At 33.2% G+C, this 16198-nt stretch overlaps 1 protein-coding gene across 1 annotated transcript; it reads left to right on the top strand.

The window, feature by feature from the left end:
- Positions 1 to 9225: 9225 nt before the first annotated feature.
- LOC120212744 (lignin-forming anionic peroxidase-like) lies at positions 9226 to 10197 on the top strand. The gene is made up of 2 exons (XM_039210953.1): positions 9226 to 9432; positions 9525 to 10197. The coding sequence occupies exons 1-2, from the start codon at positions 9226 to 9228 to the stop codon at positions 9951 to 9953; spliced, it is 636 nt and encodes a 211-aa protein (XP_039066884.1). The 3' UTR covers positions 9954 to 10197.
- Positions 10198 to 16198: the final 6001 nt, after the last annotated feature.

The following is a 16198-nucleotide window of genomic DNA, read 5'->3' as shown; positions in this document are numbered from 1 at the left end:
TATCACAGTTCTTCCTTTATAATACAAATTTCCATCCGAATTAACCTCAAAATCCTTATTCTCTTGATTCTTTACTTGCTCTACTCTTTTCAAGCACGAGTCATCTTTACTTTGTAATTCTTCAATTCGATCCAACTATGCTGGTTAAAGCTTTAATTCTGCGTATAGACCACTATCTCCATTCAAAGATAACCTGACGTCTAAAGGCCGTAAGGCTGCAAACATTTTTCTACTTAAAGCATCTGCTACCACATTAGTTTTTCCAGGATGAAAATCAATTATTATGTTATAATCCTTTAAGAACTCCACCCATCTTCTCTGCCTCAAATTAAGCTTTTTTGAGTCATTAGATACTTCAAGCTCTTATGATCCATATACAAGTAACAACGTTCTCCGTATAGGTAGTGACACCAAATTTTGAGAGCAAACACTACCGCAACCATTTCCAAATCATTAGTTCGATAATTTTTTTCAAGATATTTCAATTGTCTCGATGAATAAGCTACCACTTTCCTTTCTTACATTAATACACATCCCAATCCATTATGAGACGCGTCACTGCAAACCACAAAATTCTTGTCAGATTCAGGTTGAACCAATATAAGAGCTTCTGTCAAAATTTTCTTTAAAGCTTCAAAACTTCCTTGACATTCAGAAGCCCAAACAAATGGTACATTCTTTCTCATTAGTTTTGTTAAAGGCAGAACTATCATCGAAATTTTTTAACAAATCTTCGATAATAACCTGCAAGCCCAAGAAAACTCCAAACTTTAGACACAATCTTTAGAGCCTCCCATTCCAGAATAGTTTTTATCTTTTGAGGATCCAGCTGAATCCCATCTGTAGAGATCACATGCCCTAGGAAAATTACTTCATTTAGCCAAAACTCACATTTGGACAATTTGGCATAAAGCTTCTTATATCTTAGAATTTGCAAAACTATCCTCAGATGTGTTTTATGCTCTTCATTGGATTTCTAGTACACCAATATTTCATCAATAAAGATAACTACAAACTGGCCCAAATAGGGTTGAAATATTATGTTCATGAGATCCATGAAAGTAGCAGGTGCATTTGTTACCCAAAATGGCATCACGATAAACTCATAGTGACCATATCTCGTTCTATAAGCTATTTTTAGAATGCCTTTCTCCTGAATCTTCAATTGATGATAACCGGAACGTAAATCAATCTTCGAGAATACCAAAGCTCCTTTTAACTGATCGAAGAAATCATTAATTCGAGGGAGGGGATACTTGTTCTTGATGGTCACCTTATTGTGCTGGTTATAATCAATATAGAGACGCATTGAACCATCATTATTCTTAACAAATAACACGAAAGCTCTCCAAGGTAATACACTTGGTCAAATAAATCCCTTTTCTAGCAACTCTTGCAATTGATTCTTTAACTCTTACAATTCTTTTGGAACCACGATAAGGTGCCATTACAGTAGGAGATGTTCCCGACATTACTTCAATTTGAAATTCTACCTCTCTATTTGGAGGTAATCGTGGAAACTCCGCAGAGAAAACATTAGGGAACTCTCTGACTATCAGAATTTTGTTTAAACCCTTCTCTTTAACTCAGTTATCAATCACATTTGTAAGAAAACCTTGACATCCATAACTCAACAATTTCTTTACCAACATCGCCGATACTATATTTACTAAAGGATTAAATCTTTTACTGATCACATTCACTTATATTCCTTCTAAACTCCTCAAGGTTACCTTTTTCAATCTACAATCGACATTTCCATAATAATGAAACAACCAATCCATCCCCAGAATCACTTCAAACTCATCAAAGGGTAGTTACATCATATTAGCAGGGAATTTAATTACTCGTAGCTTCTAATAGAATTCTCAATTCTTTTACTAATTTACTGCTAATATAGGAATAAGTGGAACCCGTATCAATCAATACCATTACCAATTTATCAAATAGCTGGAAAGTACCTGCTATAATATCAGGATCATCATGGTCTTCATTTGTCTTTAAATTATACACTCTTGCAGTTAAGCGTACCTCAGGTTATGCAGAGGATTCAGACTGGTTCCTTCCTCTACCTCTTCTTCGTCCTCTTTGTAAGGCAAAAACAATCCTCTCGGATGGTGCAGACTCACCAGCCATCAATGGACAATCCCGGATAAAATGTCTGGTATCTCCACATCAAAAACAAGCTCCGGAGGCTGTCCGACACGTCCTAAAATGATTTTTCCCACAATGCTGACACTGTCTTGATTGGCCCTGATTGGATCTCCCGGCACCAGATCCCACTAACTGCGTTTGTCTAGCTCTTATCTGACTTGCTCCTCTAGCGGAAGATGCAACTGATTCATATCTAGCTTGATGTCGGAATCCCGAATCTTTTCCTCTTTTTAATGGTGTTGAGCTTGAAGAAGCACCCATTCTTTTAGATGTATGAAATCTTTGATCCCTAAATCTTTCATTCTGAGTTCTCTCAAGAGCTTTTACATGATTTACCACTTCCCGGAATGAGGACATGTTCAATACTATCAGCAATTCCTTCACTCTAAGGTGCAAGCCTTAAACAAACCATTCATAAGCATCTTTTTCAGTAGGAATGAGTTCAGCAGCAAACCGACTTAACTTATTGAACTCACACTCATATTCATATACGGAGCGATTCATCTGCTTCAAGTTCATAAACTCCTGCTTTATTTGCCTGATAAATTGATCTCCAATATACTTGTGCTTAAACTCTTCCAAGAACAGAGAACAAGTCACTTGATCACTCGCCAACCTCATGGTGACGTTCGTCCACCATATCCTCGCTTGTCCTCTTAACAAAGAAACAACTCCATCCAACTTCTCCACTTCAGAGCAGTGGAGACTATCCAGTATGATCTTTAAATCATTTAGAGAAAGATCCGCCAGAACCAGACCTTCCTCGGCTTCTCTCTTAAATTCGAGAGCTCCCAATCATCTCAACTATTTCGCTACATTCATTATTTTAGTTGATGGAGCAGGAGGTTGGAGACGCATCAAAATAGCGTCCAGCGTCATGAAGAATATATCATGGTCTTGTACAAGAACTCCCTAAGATGCCTTTTATTCACCTTGCCTAGTCAGGATAGGTGAATTACTACTTTCAGCTGGCCTATCCTCTCCCGCTTCACTTCGGGAGCTACTATGTCCGAACATCTAATAAAATAAACATATCATTCTATTAGCAAGATAACATACCCATTACTATATCAGATCAGAAGTTCTCACTAATGTTGGCATGTATTCATTTAAAGACAAGATGGACTCTGGTTTATACATAGAATCGGCTAATTCATAGCTCTGATATCATTAAATGTAACACCCCAACCCGTACATGACCCAGATACGAGTCTGAGATGTCACATTGACTTTTCAAAACAATATACTTATACAAAATAATAGAACATTTAAACATATATTAAGAAAATCCAATATTATACATAAGTTTATACAAAGTTCACAAAATAAACAGAGCATACACAATTTAAACATTTGATTACATGCCAACATTTATTTACATAACAAAATAACCTACTGTTTAAGTTGCTTCTGATATGATATCTGTAAAAGTGATGCTATCTTCGTTGTATATCCCTGCTCAGCTAGCTTCTTGGATCCTACGTGTGAAACACTCATACGCTAAGTCATCGACTTAGTGAGGCATAATAATAATCTATATAATCATAATATTATAATGAGATGGAATATCATGCAATCATATATTTATTCAATGCAATATGCATAACCATGAATTTCACACATAAGCTTATCAATTTAGAAATCATGAATTCATATTAATAATTTCATTAGCCCATGATACAACGTTGAGAACCTAAGGTATATGAGTACAATGAGGTTGAGCACAATGTTGTCACCATAGCTCGTATAAATGCACCTAAGTGCCATGTAGAATTGCACCAAAGTGCCGCGTAGGAATGGACCGTAGTGCCATATAAAATGTCCATAAGGACCACATAGATATTCTTTAAGAATCATATACATATTCCAAGGACCAATTATGTATCTCAAAGGACCCCATAAATATTCCAAATGATACATATATGTCTCGAAGGACCGCATAGACCCTCGACTCTTGGCATGCCAATTATACCTATAGCTCTCATTTACAAAACATGCCAAAATTCACATTTCTTTATTAAGTAGTATCGGTACCCCTATTACAGTACCGATACTTCCTTTAGGATGGTATCGATACCCTACTTGGGTATCGGTACCCAAATTAGATTCGATGTTTCTAAGTATCGATACCTACTTTCTGGTATCGATACCTATGGTATCGATACTATCATTTTTGGTATTGATACCTCATGAAGATGTTTTCTAAAATGGTCTTAGGGTATCAGTACTTGTTCATGCAGGACCGATACCTACTCAACACAATAGCCTATAATAACGGTGTAGTATCGGTACCCATTCATCTGGTACTGATACCCCTTACCCAGAACATGCTTCTTTCACCCGAAAAAAATCATCAACACTTCACTAAATTTCCATATTGAAAGCTCATTTCATACCACCTAACTCAACTACAACCATTTTAACTATCATTTATCTTCTTAACACCTTATAAACTTAAACATTTCATTCCAATTCTTGAAACTAAGAAATTTACTAAGTTTTCCATGTAATCCAAACTTAGTTCTAACACTCATTATTTCCTGTTCACACCTATGACATGTCAAATTCAGCTTCTAAATTCATTTAAATCTTCTTATTCAAATTTTCACTTAATAACTTTATATTTTAAATCATCCATAACTCACATTTCTTTGAGTTTCTATATCTCTTTTTGTCTCCCTAAACTTTCTTAAAGTTTCAACAATCAAAACCACACCCAATTCTCTAGAATTAACCAAATAAAAGCTAACTCACTTTGGTTATGGGTTTCACGGTTGGAGAAGAAGAGTGAAAAAAAAATGTCTAGAAACTTTTTCCCCCCAAACATGTTCCACGTGGGTTTTAAAGAACCATAAAAAAATTTTAATTATTTTCCCTTGTTCAATGACCTATTTGACCCTTTATTCCTCCTTCATTTGCTCAATCATCCTACACAAAATATTTCAATTAAGTCCTTTAATTTTTCCATTTATCTAGTTTAGTCACTGAATTTTAAAATTTCATAATTTGGTCACTAACCCAATGTTTGGGATGTTACAGGTTGTAAAACAATATGGGATGAAGGAGCTGCCTCATATGCAAGGATGGTGTGTGCGACAGTGACAAGTTCGATTTCAGCGATCCGATTACTCCAAAAGTATCACCTCGCTATAATTAACCCAAATCAATACCAAATTCTAGCTGAAATAATGTAAAATGATCAAAAAGTGAATCGGGCTTACGCTCAACGATGAACAATAGAGGCATCAATGGTGAGGGATCTAAAAGGTTGGGTTATGGTTGGAACAACCCTGAAAACTCAGTGGTAAGGGCGGTGAGATCCACGGATGACCCAATAAGCTTGAAACGACGAGAAAAGGCCACAGTGGTATATTTCTGACGAAAGATTTGAATGTTAATTTATGGCAAATGAAATGACTACACGACGAGAGGGTGGTCGGGTTTTGATTGTTCTAGATGAATAACACGCCGAGGGGGCGATATACAACACGTTGGTCAGAGGACGATGGTTTTGTAGTTGTCGGCTGTTATAATTTAATAAAATTTAATGATTTTGGTTCTTAGGTTTTAGCTTGATTCTGATTGCGGGAAGAGTTTGGGGATTTAAAATTCAAACCAAAAAGCTAAAAAGATTTTTTTTTCTAGCTTTACCTTACATCCACAGTGGTCTAGCCTGGTGGCTAAGGCATTAGTGGCCATCTCCCTAAGTCACAAGTTTAACCACCTCAACCTAACATTTCCATTTTTTTATTTTCTTTGCAGAATGAGATGGTGAAATTTAGGGCTTAGTCTCTGAACTTCAAGGAAATTAAAAAAATATCCTAACATTTTTAGATTTTGCAAAATGGTTCCCAAAATTTATTAAATAAAAACAAATGAAGAACAAAGAAAAATTGAGGGTGTTACATTTGCCATGACGTTTTACATAAAGAGTAGTCTCTGATAGAATTCTTTCAAAGATCAAGCTCATCAAATGAACTTCTATTTTGATATATCAAGCTTTTGGAGCTTGTTTTAGTCTGTAGAGGGCTTTCTTGAGAGAAAAAACCTTGTGTTCCTTTTCTTTCCTCACGAAGCCTTCAGCTTGCTCAACATAAATTTCTTCTCGTAAAAGTACATTTTAGAAAGCTGATTTTATATCAAGTTCATAAACTCTCCAATTTATTTGAGTCGCTACAACAAGCAAAAGTCTTATCGTGTTCAAACGAGGAACTTGCGCGAAACTGTCTGAATAGTCCATGCCAAAAACTTGTGCATAACCTATGACCACAAGTCTTTCTTTATGCTTTTTGATTGAGCCGTCAACATTAAGCTTGGTTATCTACACCCATTTGAATGCATTCACCTTTATAAGTTGGGGACGATCAACCAGCTCCCATATTTTGTTATTCTCAATCATGGGAAACTCCTCATTCATTGCAGCCACCAATTTTGTGTCTTTCATTGCCATAGAAAAATATGCAGGTTCACATACAACTACATTACATCTTGTATAGATTTTAGTAAGCAATCTAATACCCCTTGTTGGATCATCATCCACTAACTCATTCAACCAATTTTCATCTTCATCTATGGTTGAAGCGAGTAACTTAAGCTTTAAATCTGCAATAGTTGGACCATTTTTCTCATCCCAATTCCACTTTTCATCTTCTACAAAATGAACATCTTTGCTTATAACAATTTTTCCATTCTGTGGTTGGAAAATTTTTATAAGCATTTGCAACATTGATGTATCTGGTAAAGACTCTTGGAAGCACCCTTTTGTCTAGCTTGTCTATCTTGATCTAGGTAATATGAGTGAAACACAAAAAAACCAAATATTTTGAGAAAATTCAAAGATGTTTTATTTTAAATCCTTGACTCCTTTTGTGGGCAATCTATTATGTAGGAAAACAACAGAATGAGCTGCCTCTGCCCAAAATTTCTTTGGTAAATTCTTTTCATACAACATACATCTAGTCATTTCTAAGATGTATTTGTTCCGCCTTTCACTAAATTCATCTTTCTACGACGAATAAGAAGTTGTCAACTGATGATGAACGCCAGTTTCTTCACAAAATGCGTGGAAATTTTCTAAACTATATTACTTTCCATAATCAGACCTAAATACTTGAATGTGATTGCCACTTTGATTTTCCAAAATTCTTTTGAATTTTTAGAATGCTCCAACAACTTTTGACATGAACTTTAAGACGAAAATCCAACACATTCTAGTAAAATCATCAATAAAAGCAACATAATACCGATTACTTGCTAATGAATGAGTTCTTTAAGGTCTAGAAATATCTATGTGAATCAACTGCAACTTACAAGTGGCTCCCCATGCAGTCTTTGAAAATGACTTTATGTTTTGCTTTCCAAACTAACAAGCCTTACATGTCAATATGTGATAGCAAGTTCTATAAGATCCATTTCCATATTGTCTGAGTCTTTTGTGCCACAACATTGTGAGGCTTTCTTTAACTAGATAAACCGATTACTCTTCCAACATTGAATTGAGTGAAAAACTTCTCCCTGCCATCTAAACTTTGAACATTTTCTATCTTGTAGCATCCTTTATCACACTTGGCTTCTCCATGAATTTCACTTTGAATCCCTTGTCTACTAATTAACCGACGTTAAGTAGAGTTTGAACAAGATCAGTACATAAAGGAAGTGAAACCAACCCAATTCAATGACCTTCTTCAACTCGGTACTCTTCAATTCTTTAAACAACTCTTTGCCATGTGTCGTATGATTAATGCAGACACTGCCAATGAGCCAGTTTTCACTCATTTCATGACTAGTGCAACAAGTGCTCAGAGAGATGTTGGAGATGATTTTTGAGCTTAAAATGACCAATAAATACCAACGTATGTGTATTATAGTATATGACGATAGAATATTGGTTATAACGCTGCCTGATTGCTTAATAATACCATACGTCTATTTTTATTAGTGTTGGTGGGAATTACCATCCGATTGTTTGGTGAAACTGGATTTTAGGAGACGCGTTTTTATGGCACACGTGGGAGGTTGAGTCATCAGACATTTATGCTTGGTTGTTTTCCAATAGAGACAAGGTTTGATGTTCTGTAATGGGCAAGAAAGCGATGAAGCCCGGAAGGTGAAATAATAATAATAATAATAATAATAATAATAATAATAATAATAATAATAATAATAATAATAATAATAATAATAATAATAATAACAATAATAATAATAATAATAATAATAATAATAATAATAATAATAATAATAATAATAATCATCATCATCATTATCATCATCATATCTAAAATTTCACTAATTAAATCAGTTGCAATGCCTTCACTATCTTGACAAATTCTCATTACATTCTTAATTAAATTCTTAATTATGCTTTTATATATACCGACAAATTCTAAAAAAACAAAGAGTTGAATTGTTAAGCGGTCAAAACCAATAATTAATCTGTATACTTAACTTGTAGAACTTGTCCATGTACATTAATTGTTGTATAATGAGAAAATTAAGAATTATAGAACCTAAAATTACAAGAAATATATTTATATAAACGGTTACATAGAGCTTTTTTGATTTTTTACATATACACAAAATTCTACTTTCCAAAAGCCTTTAAAATAGATTTTTTTTATTTTATGATTTTTAATAAAATTTTAAATTATTATTTTAAAATCTAAAAAAATCATACGCAGATCGATCAATGAATTCTAAAAAAACAATATAAAAAGTTAATATTAACATGTAAGATGCTTGTAAGTAAAATCCATGATATTAACAGAAAACACGGTGTAAATATTAACTGGCCAAATTAAACGAAGTAGGGTGATGAATTATAAATTTTGACCTAGTAATTTTGGCAAATGCGCGTAGCTTAAATTAAACAGTAAATATGTGACTTTTTTTTTTCTTTTGCTTCGTTCAAGAGCAAACAATTAATGAATTTAAAACTGGTTGAGGCAGTATGAGAAAATTGAAGAGGTTAAGGTAAACTTGTAAGAACCAGTCGAAATTGCCAATTCCATCATTACCAAATCATTAAAATAATCCCACTGGTTACCACTATAAATAAGCAACACCACCACCATGAAAAATCCACCCAAAACTCGCCCAACCATTGACAGTGAAAAGAACTCTCGCCCCAATCAAAATTCTGCTCGAGGATTCGAAGTGATCGACGAAATTAAGGCTGAGGTCGACAAGATTTGTGGACGCCCGGTGGTTTCTTGTGCTGATATAGTAGCTGTTGCAGCTCGAGATTCTGTAGTTGCAGCTCGAGATTCTGTAGTTGCAGTGCGTATTGGCCATCATTCACCCTTCTAATTATCAAAACTTCGTTAAATTCCATGCATTTTGCTAATGAAAATGTATACATGTGTGTGCAGCTTGGAGGGCCGTCATGGAAAGTGCTACTTGGTCGGAGAGATTCGACGACAGCGAGTCGAACGCAAGCCGATACTTACCTCCCGGCTCCATTCATGGATCTTCCTGCATTAATTAACAATTTCAAGAATCAAGGTCTAAACGAGAGAGATCTGGTAGCTCTCTCCGGTGGGCATACCATTGGTTTTGCACAATGTTTTACCTTTAGAAACCGAATTTATAATGCAACGAACATCGACCCTGTGTTTGCGGAAAATAGAAGAGCGACCTGTCCACGCACTGGAGGAGACACTAATCTTGCTCCTTTAGACCCAACGCCTGCACGCTTTGACAATGCGTATTTCAACAACCTCGTGAAGCAAAGGGGTTTACTCATTTCGGATCAAGCGCTTTTCAGTGGTGGCTCTACTGACGATCTCGTCAGTACTTAAAGATTGTACCCTCACGTGTTTTGGAATGATTTTGCAAAGTCCATGATTAAGATGGGAAACTTGAAGCCTTTGACTGGAAACCAGGGACAAATTCGCACCAACTGCAGAACGGTGAATTATTAAATACTAAGTAATTGTTTCATGAAATTATTTTGATAAAATTTGTTCCAATTGCTTTGAAATAAGCCATTTTTTATTCCTCCTGTTTGAATATTTTTTTAATGAAATGTGTGTACTATTTTGATAAAATTTGTTCCAATTGCTTTGAAATAAGCCATTTTTTATTCCTCCTGTTTGAATATTTTTTTAATGAAATGTGTGTACTATTTTGATCGCTCCCGTTCATAAATCAAAGCATATTAAATGTATAAGCATTTTTTATTCACTCGTACCCATTTAATGTTATATCATACTTACAACATGTACCTTGTATTTCGTTCATATCGTGTGCATAAACTTATGAACTCATTTACCTTGTTGACCGTATGGTGATACTATATCATTTTACCATATTCATACCATACATAGACTTCATGTATAGTAACTTTCAAAAGTCATAATTAAGATGGATCAAACATCATCATTAAACAAATATTATTAATAACATATCAACATGCATACAATATAATTTCAATAATAGTCCAATTAGCCCTTTTGACATACAGATCTAGAAGTTCCTCCATCACTGTCAATAGTGTATTAGAACAACTATACTGGTCATCCCTCTATAGCTCTGTCACTAACGAGACTAAAGTCTTAACAATATACTTACAAGCATTGTGGACTCCCTCTATGACATGCCAATTATATCTCAACTCAAAAAGATAACCGTGGACAATAAAAGATCACAATAACATTACCTACCCTATTATCATCTCTTGTGACATTCCATCACTTGTCAATAAACCGTATTTTAAGGGGAATGGTGATCACTATTAATGCATCAAGTCTGCAGTCTTTTCGATATTCGAATTACAATTTTAGGTTTTTAACTTAAATTTATTATTCGACTACAAAATGCTCCTTGTGAATTTTTACCTTGAATTCACCTTTTATTCTTTTATTTTTTTATTTTTTCATTATTATATCATACATTAAAAGATTCATAAATCTTATATAAAGTTAACCCCGAGAGGATATATGAGTTCTAAACACAAACTCTTAAACTTCGATATCAATGTATGATTATAATTAACTGTTGAAGTACTTATCATCAACCAAAATTCATGATTATAAAAGAAAAGATAAATAGACTCAAACGAAAGTTTAACATTAATTAAACCAAGGATAAATTTTTTCAATTAGATATCATTTGCATTTTGCTTGATTTTAATATGTTTTCACAGGTCCTATGTATGTATCTTAGATTATGTTAATATTGATCGACCCAAAGAAAGATTAATAGTTGACATAGTTACATGTGTATCTTTCATAATAAACATAAGTTGATTATTCCGATTTATAAGTGAGTAATAAATCAACCCAAAGGAAAATTTTTATTCAACATATTCTTATTTGGGTAAATTGTAACATTTATCCCCTAACTATTGCCTCTTTTCGTTTTGATCACTAATTTTGAAATTTGTCAAACAGGTCATTCAACTATTTAAATGTATTCAATCAAGCCACTTGTCGTTCACATTTAACGAAAGTGTTGACGTGGAAGTTAATAAAATTGGTATAATTACATATTTAGTCCTTATTATTTACATATTTCATCAATTTGATCATAAATTTAAATTAATTTAATATATGTAATCCTCCAATCATATTCTTGAGGGACTTCTTGTTGAACAAATGAGTTGCACACTTCTATAAATGCTCGAAGGTGTGCTCAAGGATCTTCAGTGAATGAACCACTATATTGCCCCATGGATTGTAACATTTGAAACATCATCAATTTCAACTTGAAATTGGCAATATGAATTGTTGGTCGCACAATACCAGGATGTAGATCATCTACTGTTGGCACAACATGCTCCCGAATAGGCTGATTACGATCATCTATGTTGTAATATTGTTGTTGGTTGACTCCAACTCCATCTGGCATTTCATCGCCACTTTCAAGTTGTAATGGAAGTTGAGCATTGTTACCTTTTCCAACATTCATGTTTAGTTGATTCCTAACAACTTCTCTCCTACGACAATGAAATGTTCGTTCTATTTTCGGATCAAAAGTTTCTAGCTCGTTGTCACTATGGGACATAAATCAACAAAACTAATAACGAGAATATGTACCTACAAAAATAAAAGAAACAATGAAGTAAATAAAAATAGCTCTTATGCAAAAATCAAAGTACCCCGACAATAGCGCCAAAAACTTGATGCTAAAATAATGCTACAACAAAGTGCAAACATACATTATCGTATTCAAGTAATAAAGTGGTAGCTTGGATAGCTACGAGTGTCAAACCCACAGAGAACACTGTGCTGAAAGATTTAGGAATAAAATTCAGTTCTAAAGATACCAACCAATGTTGCAACGTTGTGGGAGTAGAAGATCAAAAATTAAATGGATTGGAAGAATAATTAGCAACTTCAATTATGAGCATGTCATGAACCAAATGACTATGCACCTAGCAATGATTAATATTACTTAATGGATATAAGGTAACTCTCATTGACTTAATCAGTTAAATTATTAACAATGCTAGATATCAGGCAACATATATCTCACATGCTGACATGCTTCTCAACAAACCAACGTTGGACAAATATATGATATCTATTAATGACTTTATCTCTAAACATCATTTAAATTTAATAAAAAAAGTAAACTTAAAATAAAATATCAAATTGTTTTATTATTTTTTCAAATTTATAAATTTAAAATTAATTAAAATTTATACAATAATATTTTAAATATAAAATAAAATTTTATACGATAATATTTTAAATAAAAAATAAAATTTTATACGATAAAATTTTATTTATTAAATAACAAATTTACATGTTGAGAAATTTTTATAATTTAAATTTTATAAAAAAGTAAACTTAAAATAAAATATTAAATTGATCAATTTTTATATTATTAGATAATATTTTATTTATTAAAATTTTATACGTCAATTTAGATTTAACTCAATTAAAAAAAAGAACAGTGCTGGCCCAATTGTGTTCTTAATGGTTTTGATAACTACAACAAACTCTAAATAAAACTATTAGTCAAATTTTATCATCTAAGAAATTTAGCATGGTGGTTAGGTATAGAGCTTTTCATCCATCAGACCCAGGATCAAATCCCATTAATATATACTTTCACTTGTTCACGTGTAACATCTGATTGGTGCTATTAGTTTATTAAAATTAATTAATTATAATTTATTTAAAAAAATTGATGATGTGGATTCACACATGGACATATCACGTCAATATTTTAGTCAACATAGACATGTCATGTCAACATCTCCCTCCACATATTCTTGTTGAGTCAGCTCCAAGCCTTAACCGTTAGTTGACTAATGATTTTCATCTAATGAGGGTGCTTTTTGACACATAATGAAATGTTAAGGGGCCAAATGTTATAAAAAAATAATAAGGGCAAATTTGATAATTCTGTCAAACGTTAGGGGTGTTTTGTTGCATTATGCCTTAAAAAAAAGTTTAAGGGCTACTTTTGTCTTTATAATAGACCTAATTTAGCATTTTCGTTTATGATTTTTTGCATCAATTTAACCATTGAAGTTTGTTGGTTATTTTGATTAACAGAACTGTGTGTCTTCTACGTTTATGAATTAAAGAATTAGATTAAAATATTTACTAAACACAACAGTTAAAAAATTTCTCAAAATTTTAATATTTATTTTGGAGACTTTTTTCTACCATTGTATTTAGTAAATATTTTAAATATTCTAGTATTTATTTTCTAATAAATTTCATGTCAGCATCTCTCTCCACATATTTTGGAGACTTTCACTTGTTCACGTGGTAACATTTGATTGATGCTATTAATTTATTAAAATTATTTATTTATAATTAATTTGAAAAAAATTACTGACGTGGCACCACACATGGACATGTCACGTCAACATAGATATGCCATATCATCATCTACTATGATATGGACATGTCATATCATCTATTATGATATGGACATGCCATTAGTTGACTAATGATTTTCATCCAACCAGGATGTTTTTTTTTATACAGAATGAAACGTTAAGGTGTCAAATGTTCTAAAAAAATAAGGGCAAATTTGATAATTCTGTCAAACGTTAATGTTGTTTTGTTGCATTATGCCTTAAAAAAGTTTAAGGGCTACTTTGTCTCTATAATAGACGCAATTTAGCATTTTTGCTCATATGATTTTTTGCATCAATTTAGCCATTGAAATTTGTTGGTCATTTTGACTAACAGAACTGTGAGTTTTCTGCGTCTATGAATTAAAGAATTATGTTAAAATATTTACTAAATACAACAGTTAAAAAAATTCTCAAAATTTTATTATTTATTTTGGAGACTTTTCTCTACCATTGTATTTAGTAAATATTTTAAATATTCTATTATTTATTTTCTAATAAAATTTCATGTCATCAGCAAGCCACGTCGATAATATTGACTTATGTGGAAATTGTTGGCGCGACAAATGTAGAAGACTAACGGTTATATTAGTCAAAACGGACTTTAAAAGTTAGGATGATACCCTAAACGCCTTAAAATTATCCGATTCTTACATATTGTTTGAATATTCAATTTAATGACTGCAGTTGTATTCCAAATTAACCATTCTTTACTTGAAAACAATTAATTCCTCGTCTCCAAGGCAGAGCTCTATATAAATAGAGGAATCCCTAAACTTCATATATCACCCACTAACCAGCTCTACACTTGAAGTCTTGCTTTGCTATACTTATTTTTTTCCTTATCATTTTACACTTTGATTTATCTATGACTTCCAAAAGTTGTCCACCTTTTAGAAGGTTCAAATTCCTATTGGGATTGTTTTTATTACATGTGATAAATCTGGCGTCTGCCCAATTATCCTCTACCTTCTATGCAACAACTTTCCACCATTAAATCAGGAAGAATTGCAGGAAAACAAATTGAGGGCTTTTCACCTCTTTTCCCTTTTTCTGGTTTTGTAAAACTGTAATAAATGTAATAAGTGCACCCATAATAAAAGTCACTACAACACTTTCCAAAGACCACTCACAACTTGAAGAGAAATAATCACTCAATAGAAAGCTCACAACTTATACTCAAGACACTACACTCATATTTTTGGATGATTCATAACTCAAATGCAAGGGGGTATTTATAGTCCTCACCATGCAACCTACACCATACAAATATTAAATTGAGAAATATTCCTAGCCATATATTACCACATAGTCCACCTACTCTATTAAATTGCTAGTTATACATTATTGCCACATAGTCCACCTACTCCATTAAATTGATAGTCATTCATTATTGCCACCTACTTCACCTACTCCATTAAATTGAGAAATTTTCATTGTGTTGCCTTTAGATAAAATGGATTGGGTAGGTTGTACTTTGTAATGGGCTGGGTTGATTTTCAACACTTCCCCTCAACACCAGCTCTCACTATTTTCACTGTGCCGAGCTAACAGCGAAATATTTCGAACTTGCCTGAACTCAAACTTTTTATGAACAAATCTACAACTTGATCATCCGTCTTGATATGTTTCATCTCGATTTCTTCTTGCATAACTTTTTCTTTGATGAAGTGATAGTGCACTTCAACATGTTTAGTTCTTGCATGAAAGACTGGATTCTCTGCCAAACAAATTGCCTACTGATTGTCATAGTACAATGGAACTGCATAATCTACTGGTTGATATAGATTATTCATCAACTGTATCAACCATGTACTCTCTTGACCTGCCATTGATATTGCTCGATACTCAACTTCAGTGGTTGACAATGATATCGTTGGTTGTCTCTTGCTACACCAAGAAATTGTCCCAGAGCCAAGCTTAAACATATACCTTATTGTTGATCTCCTGGTGTCATGATGTCCTGCATAATCAACATCACAATAACCAACTAACTTGCAGTCTTCACCTTTCTTGTACAAAATACCATAGTCAATTGTACTCTTCACATATCTCAGTATTCGTCAAACTGCTTCCAAATGAGTCTTCTTTGGATTTTGCATATACCGACTCATCACACCAACTGCATAAGAAATGTCAGGTCGAGTCAAAGTTAAGTAGATCAGACTACCTATCAATTGTCGATACATTGTCGCATCTTCTAAATCTTTTCCTTCATGTGCACAC

This window comes from Hibiscus syriacus, unplaced genomic scaffold (genome assembly GCF_006381635.1).
Source record: "Hibiscus syriacus cultivar Baekdansim isolate YM2019G1 unplaced genomic scaffold, ASM638163v2 tig00110015_pilon, whole genome shotgun sequence".
NCBI lineage: Eukaryota > Viridiplantae > Streptophyta > Magnoliopsida > Malvales > Malvaceae > Hibiscus > Hibiscus syriacus.
Note: the sequence above shows the minus strand (reverse complement) of the source record. Positions and strands in the feature narration are given on the sequence as shown.